Source organism: Henckelia pumila, chromosome 1, assembly GCF_033568475.1.
Source record: "Henckelia pumila isolate YLH828 chromosome 1, ASM3356847v2, whole genome shotgun sequence".
NCBI classification, from domain to species: Eukaryota; Viridiplantae; Streptophyta; class Magnoliopsida; order Lamiales; family Gesneriaceae; genus Henckelia; species Henckelia pumila.
The window spans coordinates 72840922-72850575 of record NC_133120.1 but is presented as its reverse complement, the minus strand read 5'-3'; the positions used below and the strand labels follow the sequence as shown (position 1 = coordinate 72850575).

Sequence of the window (9654 nt, the reverse complement as noted above, 5' to 3'; positions counted from 1 at the left end):
ATATTAATAATTAATTCATTTGTTAGATGGGCTTCAGCATTCATCCTTATTTGTTCAGGACAGCAGCCCAATTTCTTCTTGGCCTATTATGCATTTACGTATTCAATTGTTTTGCCTCCTGTTTGGATCACGTACGCCTGCTACAGCGAAGAAGAAAAGGGAATTATAAAAAGAACCTGCTTTCTATCTTACAATATTTATATTTTTCTTGGCCTTGGGAAGATCCACAGTTGTAAAACCAAAACCCTCTGCGCCGTAGGAAGAAGAAACAAGGAAGAACTGCATTAACATAAACTAAGGTTAGTTTTCTGACATTTTTCCAAGATTTAGATTTAGATTATGGTTGGTGCACAGGAGAGTTTTAATTTGTTTTCATGTTAAGATGTGGTGAGTGAAAATAAGTTCAGGAAAAGATTAGGTACTCTGCCATTGAATTTGAATTAGATGGGTGGTTCAAGAATCATGATTCAAAGAACAACCTTGGAAGTCGGGATCCAAATCTCGAATAAAATGGGGCAGATGGAAGAAGGTAAAATCTCTAGTTATTTTTAGGTAGTGTTTGGGCTTGCTTAAAAAGGTGCAAATTTTGTGAAGTAAAACTCAAAACACTTGCTTTTTTTAAGCAATTCCAAACACTACCTTAGAGGGGGTAAGAGCTTTTGTTTGTGTAGGCCTTGTAGTGGAAATCACTTAGAAAAAAATTGAACACCCTTTATAAGTCATGGATTACATTAGGTTTTAGTTATGCACTCTGTTGAGCTGTGTATGTTGGAATTCTGTGTTCTGGAATTTGCTCTGTTATGTTCTCCTATGTTTCTTTTGTTTTGCTTTGCTTCGATATGTTGTGTTCTACTATGTTCTGTTTTCTCGTGTCTGTCATGTGAGGCACCTTTTGATTCTGGCAGGTCAACGTGCTGCCTAAACGATTGTGCATGCGAGCCACCTCTTGTTTCCCTATGGTTAACATTAGCAATTATAGAAATTCTGATATGTAACATGTTTTGTATTTTTTTTCTGAATTATGGTATTCTGTCGACATAGACATTTATTGTGTGTTGTTATGATAGCTTCTGTCGTTATCCTTAGTTTTCGGACTTTTAGGGGTGCGAGAATTTTTCTGACTTTCAGGTGGTGAATGCATAGAATACATGGAGGTGATGTGGATATGATTATTTTATTTTGGGCTCATTAGGATTTTGAGGGTTTTTATCATACTGAAATACTTCGGTTTAGTTTGGACATTTTGTCCTTGGGACTATTTGAAACATTCATAATTTCGTGGTTATTCTATTTCTTTTGTTAATTGCTTGAATGTTATGTTGGTTGAATATTTTCTCAAGTAAAACAATATTTTACTGAACCATTTTTTTGGCTTAAAATGATGGAATTGGTCTAGTATTTTAAATAAACATTTTATCCAAAAATCAATATATTTGAATGCGCTTATTGAGAAAGACCACAATATTTTTCCAACGCAATTGATTAAATAGCATGTGATTCAAGTGTGCTAATCTGGGCGAACAATATCAAATGCCCATCCTCGTTTTTCTTAATTTAAGTTGTATTCAACAAATTCAACGGAAAGAATATTATATGAATCTTATCTAATTACTATATATACACACTTAATTGTTGAAGTAGCTGCATACCAAAAAGGAATTAGATGGCTGATGAGCTTAGTGGAAATGCAACCTCTGTTGGCTCATCTTCTGGGGGGCGTGGAGGCATGACTGTGGATCAGTGCGAGAAAATGATCCAGAAAAGCTTCAGAAGTATGCTTCTTATGAAAATCGTCTTAAATTATTATGTCATGCCAATGTTGGGATTTAGGGTTTTAGAACCTCAGCAACAATTATGTGTAAACTTTGCAGCTCCAACAGTCAAGTTTCTTATGGAGCATCTGGAGAAATCTGGATGTAGTATTGGAAGCAATTTCATTAAGGCTGTCAATTGTGATAAACAGATCAGTGGCGGTTATGTTCGTGGTGAAGGGGTATGCAGTTATTAGAATCCACCGTTTTTTACCTTATTCTCAATTCCCCATCATTCCATGAAGTGTGTTGTTGGTTTTATTCAAGAGGCTGAGGGCATTTCATTCTTCCGATGTCATATACTATGAGCAGTGGCAGAAACTTTGAATGTGATGTTATATAAGTTTGGAATGCTAGTTTTTTCCTAAAGCTTGCAAAAAATTTTTTTTGCCAAATATACCCAGCATATATTGTTATTCATTTTTTTGTTTGCTTGTAAACTTTCTTTGTCATAGATAGTCGTATGTAGTAATCAAATGCAAATTCAAGATGAGGTGAACCAAGTTGTGATTCACGAGCTCATTCATGCATATGATGATTGCCGTGCTGAAAATTTGGATTGGACTAACTGCGCACATCATGCTTGCAGTGAGGTTAAAATCTACTCGATTTGTGTTTCACATATTTCTTTCTTATTTTTCTTTTTGGGGAGAAGGGGAGCTGGTTAGGGTACAAGAGTGGTTCTTCATCGTGTTTTTATTCTTTCTGATCTATGTGACTCTGAAAACAGATTCGAGCTGGTCATCTCAGTGGTGATTGCCATTACAAAAGGGAATTGTTGCGTGGTCACATGAAACTTCGTGGCCATGAACAAGTGAGTTTCTTATCTTACTAGTTGTCTAATATATTTAACGTTTCTTATGTATTCGTGATGAAACGGTGTTTTATGTCATTATGATCGAATGATTCGAATCTGATTGACATCAATACCTGACAAAATAATTGAAAGCATGTAAAGCAAAACTTGTGTGACGGTATCAAGGGTATTCCAGAAAACTTTCAAAGATTATCTGTTGGTAGAAATTCCACATCTTTGTGTCAACTTCATGTGAAATGTTGTTTGAAGGACTGTGTGAGGCGAAGAGTAATGCAGTCAGTTACTGCGAACCCCTACTGCTCAGAAGCTGCGGCTAAGGATGCCATGGAAGCTGTTTGGGATGTTTGCTACAATGATACGAAGCCGTTTGATAGAGCTCCTTGAAGTAAGGATGATAATTTGACACATGAATTTAATGGTTCTTTTAAACATTCAGGCTTAGCATTTGTGCATGCTCATTCATCATGTGAGTGGCGAAAATTTTCAGCTGCAATTTTGAAAGCAAGTCTTGCACTTCAATTCTTTGTTCCCCATTTATATAGTTCAGTGTATATTTCAAGATGTTACATTCGATCTTTTACATACTTGAACAGATATAAATTTGAATTTACATACAGAGTCTCACTATTACCTTGGCATTATTATTAATATTTAATAATAATAGTAATAATTAAATTCATATTACTAATTAGCAATCATTCACAATGTAAATGATGCTTTTTAATCTAAAAATGATTGAGAATGAAAACATAAGATTAATAATGAGAGTTTCTACAATATTATAAGTCATAAGATACTGTAATTACCGTGCGAAAACTCTTATGAGACGGTTAATTTTGTGAGATCTCTTATTCGATTTGACTCATGTAAAAAATATTATTTTTTATGTCAAAAGTATCGTTTTTCATTGAAAATATGGGTCGAGTCGACATGTCTCACGGATATATATTTGTCCGTTTCACAAGAGAGTTGTCCTTGATGTGTGTGGTTTCTTTTAAGTAATTGGTTTTATCGAAACTTTATTAGCATATTTCATATTGGCAAAAACTCCTATGAGACGGTCTCAAGGGTCATTTTTTTTAGATGGGTTTTTTATATGGGTTATCCATAAAAAAATATTATATTTTATGCCAAAAGTATTACTTATTAGTTATTATTTTAAATATGGGTATGGTTGACCCGTCTCACAGATGAGATCGTCTCACATGAGTGTTATTCTTCCATATTATTATATATTTTGTGAGATGGTCTCATCCGTGAGACGGGTCAATCCTACCCATATTTATAATAATAAGTAATAATTTTGGCATAAAATGTAATAATTTTTAATGAATAACTCATATAAGAGATTCGTCTAAAAAAAATGACCCTTGAGATCGTCTCATAGGAGTTTTTGTCTAATTATTTTGGTGTTCAAGCCAATTGTCCTTGACCTTGAACCATCTGCACTGAACATGGATGAAAGGTAGCAGTCCAAAGTTTGCTTTGAAATGTACTCCTGTATAATAACATCCAGGATAAGTTCAGATATAATCTGTTTTGAGCTGGAGGAAGATTTGATATAAAGAGATCGCGGGTTGTACGCGAAGAAAGTTCCTACTGAGAAACATCCTCAAGAGAAGTGCTAGCTTTCAATCCTACAAAAGAGACATGCAGGGGCGGAGCCAGGATCACGCAAGAGGGGGGACCAACAAAGAAGAAACTGGAAGTGTAAACACAGACGGATAGATTTTTTATTTTTGATTTTTTAAAAAAGAGAGATATTATTAGAAAAGAAAAAAAAAACAAAAGAGGAAAACTAGGCCAAAACCTCTCTCAAGATCTAAACAATTAAATTAGTTTCGAGTGAGTTCTGATATAAGAAAGTTGTCGAACATGATCAAAATGCTCAAATTGGATTCTTAATTGCAGCATCTCATGTTCTGCAAGTTTTTTTGGATAAAACTTAGTAGATGAAACGAGACTCATTGCATTCAATTTTCTGCTAGTTTATTTAACACTGTCTACTCTATCCTTATCAATTAAATTACATTATGATTCACGAATATAGTAAAAATACATTGATATCCACAAATATTTTCGACCAATTATTCAACATATATAAATAGTCAAACAAAAATAATCAAAGACGCAAAAATTAACAATGCTAATTTCATTTTTTACAATAAATTTTAGTATTTCTAATATTGATATCAAATGTGTTGTCTCATAATTAAATGAAACAAAGATTTAAAACAAGAAAAAAAAATAAAGAAAAGAATTAAGAAATATATGCTCTCAAGAAACCAAAACCTAATTTTTTGAGAAAAAATGATTTAAAATACATGATATGAAGAAAAAATACACAAAAAAAAAATCATAAATCATTTACGAAATGCCCTAAAATCTTTTTTTTAAGGCAAAACGACCTTAAAACTTAATTGGGTGTTGTGTGTCACTATGTTGGTCGGCCACTCGGAAGAGTCGAAGAGAAGAAATGAATCAAATATCCCATAAAAAAGAGAGTTTAATCGCCACTTAAAATAAATTATCTTATTTTATTTGGGAAGTCAATGTATTATATATTAAAGAAAATGGGGCACGACCCATTAAAAACCATTAAAAAGAGTACCAAACAAAAACAATTTATATATATATATATACTAAATTTTTTTTGGGGGGGGGCCCAAGGCACTATGTGTTGGAATAATTGAATGGACATTATGGGTTGTAGGCCACCTTCTGAAAAATATAGTGTCTATATGTATATATTAATTGGCCACGTTTTGCATGGAATTTCCATTTAATTCCCTCCATGTGCTCGGCTGCCCTTCACATTTATTATGTCAAGCCAATTGATTAACCTTGTCCGGCTGCTATGCTTTGATTGACCAGAAGTGATGTGAGTTTTCATCAACCAAAATAGTCGGTAGCCTGCGTGATTATATGTACAAGCCTCCAAGGCTTTCAGTTGAAATATAACAAAACAATCTCTCACTTTGCTCTCTCTCTGAACTTCAGTTTTATCTTCGGCTTTCAGCTGTTACTTTTATACTTCTACATGCTTATGAAAATTATGCTATTTTGTTCTGCTGCATCAGCTTCTAAAGTTTCGTTCTTTGCTCTTCGAAAACTTGTGTGATATTGTTCGGATACATATTTGGTTCGCCGGTGTAGTACCTTCGTGCTAGGTGACTACAGGATTTTGTCCATTGTATCCTGGGAAACAGACGTCTGTACTGATCCTCCGAACACATCCGGGAGGGGACAAATCTGTTTTAAGGAAACTGTAATTTCACAGGCCTCGGTTATGTTATTCTTGATTTGAAGAAAAGTTCACGTAATATTTTTTCCTACAAACTTAAAACAGATTATTTACCTTCGTGGTTCGGTTACGTGAATCAAGTTCATATATGGAAGCTTATTCTTCTCACTCAAATTCTACAAAGATGACTCTTCCTGCTGCTGCTACGGTGCCTCTAAGCCATGCTGACAGGCCGAAGAAATTCGAAGGCTTGAATTTCAAGAGGTGGCAACAAAAGATGTTGTTCTACCTAACGACTTTGAATCTATCAAAGTTCCTCTCTGAGGATTTGTTGAGGGAGATGTGCAGACTACTAGTGCAGTTGATGCATGGCACCATTCAGATTTTTTGTGTAGAAATTATATAATGAATGGTTTGGCTGATTCACTGTACAATGTGTATAGTGAGAAAAAAAAGGCTCGGGAATTATGGGAATCTTTGGATCGGAAATATAAAACCGAAGATGTCGGGGCTAAAAAGTTTATTGTTGGTAAATTCTTAGACTACAAGATGATTGACTCTAAATCAGTGATCAGTCAAGTTCAAGAACTACAAGTGCTCTTGCATGAGATACACGCGGAGGGCATAGTGCTTAGTGAAACTTTCCAAGTGGCAGCCATTATTGAGAAGTTTCCTCGGGCTTGGAATGATTTCAAAAATTATCTGAAGCACAAACGAAAGGAGATTAATGTTGAAGAGCTCATTGTTCGACTTTGTATTGAGGAAGACAACAAGAGTTCTGAAAAACGATTGTATTCTTCAAGTGCTGCTAAAGCTAATATTGTTGAGCAGAAGAAAAATTCAAAGGCAAAGAGATTTGCTGGTGGAGGCTCCAAGTTGGGCTCAAAGAAAGACACGTTCAAAAAAAAGTTTCTTGGTAAGTGCTATAATTGTGGTGGTCCGGGCCACAAGTCTTCTGAATGCAAGAAACCGAGAAGAAACCGTGAGACAAATCTCTTGAAGGACATATCTAAAGAGGTTTCAAGAATGGACCTCTGTGCTGTCATTTCTGAAGTAAATATGGTTGGATCAAATCCAAGGGAATGGTGGATCGACACTGGTGCCACCCGTCATATTTGTTATGACAAGGACATATTTGCTACTCTTGATGAATCAGAGAATGGTGAAAAATTGTTTATGGGCAATTCTGCTACCTCTGATATAAAAGTACAAGGGAAAGTGGTCTTGAAAATGACATCCGGGAAAAAGTTGACTCTTAACAATGTATTATATGTGCCAGAAATTCGAAAGAATTTGGTGTCTGGTTCGCTTTGAATAAGCATGGTTTTCGTAATGTTTTTGAGTCAGAAAAGGTTGTTTTGTCCAAATGTGGAATGTTTGTTGGAAAGGGTTATGTTTGTAATGGCTTGTTTAAGCTCAATGTAATGGCTATTAAGACGAAAATAAATAAAGTAAATGTTTCTATTTATTTGCTCGAGTCTTCCAATTTGTGGCATGGTAGACTAGGACATGTTAATTATAATACATTTCGTAGATTAATTAACTTGAAAAACATACCCATATTTCATATTGATAAAAACCACAAATGTGAAATTTGTGTTGAGGCAAAACCAACAAGATCATCTTTTAAATCCATTAAAAAAAATGGACCCTTTGATTTAATTCACACTGATATAAGTTATTTAAAAGGAGTGCAAACACGTGGTGGAAATAAATACTTCATTACTTTTATTGATGATAACACAAAATATTGTTATTTGTATCTTCTTAAAAGTAAAGATGAAGCTATTGAAAAATTTGTTTACTATAAAAGTGAAGTTGAAAACCAACTTGATAAGAAAATTAAGGTGCTAAGAAGCGATCGTGGAGGTGCGTATGAATAACCTTTTGCTGAGTTTTGTTCTCAACATGGTATTAGACACGAAAGAACTGCACCTTATTCTCCTCAGCAAAATGGTGTTGCAGAGAGGAAAAATCGCACTTTGAAAGAAATGATGAATGCACTGTTATTGAGTTCTGGTTTATCACAGAACATGTGGGGGGAAGCTGTACTAACAACTAATTATCTTTTAAATAAGGTACCCCGAAAAAAGCAAGATAAAAGTCCATATGATTTATGGAAAGGAAGAGCACCTTCATATCAATATTTGCGAGTGTGGGATGTATTGCTAAAGTAGTTGTACCTACTCCGAAAAAGGTAAAGATTGGACCTAAAACTGTTGACTGCATTTTCATTGGATATGCACACAACAGTAGTGCTTATCGATTTATTGTATATGAATCTCAAATACCTGACATTCATAAGAATACAATAATGGAATCAATAAATGCTTCATTTTTTGAAAATGTGTTCCCTTGAAAATCTAAAGAAGAACCAGGTTCATCCAAATCTCAAGTGACAATGGAACAAGAGGTTAACCATGAGGTTGAACCTAGACGTAGCAAGAGAGCTAGAATTGAGAAATCCTTTGGTCCGGATTTCATCACTTTCATGATGGAAAGTGAACCTCAAAGCTTCAATGAAGCTGTGAATTCATCTGAAGGACCTCAATGGAAAGAGGCTATAAATTCTGAAATAGAATCTATTTTGCAAAATCATACATGGGAACTAGTGGACCTTCCTCCAGGAAGTAAACCTCTAAGTTCAAAATAGATTTTCAAAAGGAATATGAAATCAGATGGAACAATAGATAAGTATAAAGCCAGATTGGTAATCAAAGGTTACCGTCAACGTGAAGGGCTTGATTACTTTGACACTTATTCTCCAGTAACAAGAATAACTTCAATCCGGGTGATACTTGCAATTGCTGCTTTGCGGAATCTTGAAGTACACCAAATTGATGTAAATACTATTTTTCTAAATGGAGATTTAGAATAAGAAATTTACATGGAACAACCTGAGGGATTTTCTGCACGTGGGCAAGAAAATAAGGTTTGTAAATTGGTGAAGTCTTTGTATGGCTTAAAACAAGCACCAAAACAATGACATGAAAAATTTGATAAAGTCATGCTAGGAAGTGGATTTAAAATCAATGAATGTGACAAATGTGTATACGTTAAGGACACTGAAAATGGATATGTTATTTTATGTCTTTACGTAGATGACATGCTTATCATCGGAAGTAATGATAAGATGATTCAATCCACTAAGAAATTGTTGAACTCAAAATTCGACATGAAAGATTTGGGATTAGCCGAAGTCATCCTTGGAATTAAAATACATAGAACATCAGAAGGGATAGTTCTAAGTTAGTCACATTATGTGCACAAAATACTTGAAAATTTCAGTAACAATGACTCTGCATTGGCTATAACTCCGATAGATACAAGTCAACATCTATCGAAAAATCGGGGTGAGAGTATCTCCCAATTAGAATACTCTCGAGTCATTGAAAGTCTGATGTACTTAATGAGTTGTACACGACCAGACATAGCCTATGCTGTAAGAAAAGTGAGCAGATTCACGAGTAATCCAAGAGCTGACCACTGGAAAGCAATTATCAGATTGCTAAGGTATTTAAGATACACTCGTGACCATGGGCTACACTATACTAGATATCCAGCTGTTATTGAAGGATACAGTGAAGCAAACTGGATATCTGATATGAAAGATTCAAAATCTACAAGTGGATTTGTATTCACTTTAGGAGGTGCAACAATTGCATCGAAATATTCTAAACAAACTGTAATAGCCAGATCCATGATAAAATCTGAGTTTATAGCACTTGATAAGTGTGTTGAAGAGGCTGAATGGTTGTGTCTATTCTTAGAAGATGTTCCAG

The 9654-nt window shown here is 34.6% G+C and overlaps 1 protein-coding gene across 4 annotated transcripts; it reads left to right on the top strand.

Moving 5' to 3' along the window:
* The first annotated feature begins 217 nt into the window (after positions 1 to 217).
* On the top strand, positions 218 to 3240 carry LOC140874970 (mitochondrial inner membrane protease ATP23). 4 transcript variants are annotated; one of them, XM_073278477.1, is made up of 7 exons: positions 218 to 299; positions 906 to 959; positions 1639 to 1772; positions 1872 to 1993; positions 2267 to 2404; positions 2542 to 2625; positions 2878 to 3240. In XM_073278477.1, the coding sequence occupies exons 3-7, from the start codon at positions 1664 to 1666 to the stop codon at positions 3010 to 3012; spliced, it is 588 nt and encodes a 195-aa protein (XP_073134578.1). In that variant the 5' UTR covers positions 218 to 299; positions 906 to 959; positions 1639 to 1663; the 3' UTR covers positions 3013 to 3240. The 4 variants fall into 4 exon arrangements, with proteins under 4 accessions (XP_073134578.1, XP_073134579.1, XP_073134577.1 ...); XM_073278478.1 differs by lacking the exon at positions 906 to 959 and having other exon boundaries at positions 1642 to 1772; XM_073278476.1 differs by lacking the exon at positions 906 to 959.
* Positions 3241 to 9654: the final 6414 nt, after the last annotated feature.

Excerpts from the sequence above, each read along its gene's own strand:
- LOC140874970 (XM_073278478.1), top strand. The coding sequence starts at position 1,664 with ATGGCTGATGAGCTTAGTGGAAATGCAACCTCTGTTGGCTCATCTTCT. Across the intron at positions 1,994-2,266 it reads GTTATGTTCGTGGTGAAGGG|ATAGTCGTATGTAGTAATCA; the intron begins GTATGCAGTTAT and ends TCTTTGTCATAG. Across the intron at positions 2,405-2,541 it reads CACATCATGCTTGCAGTGAG|ATTCGAGCTGGTCATCTCAG; the intron begins GTTAAAATCTAC and ends CTCTGAAAACAG.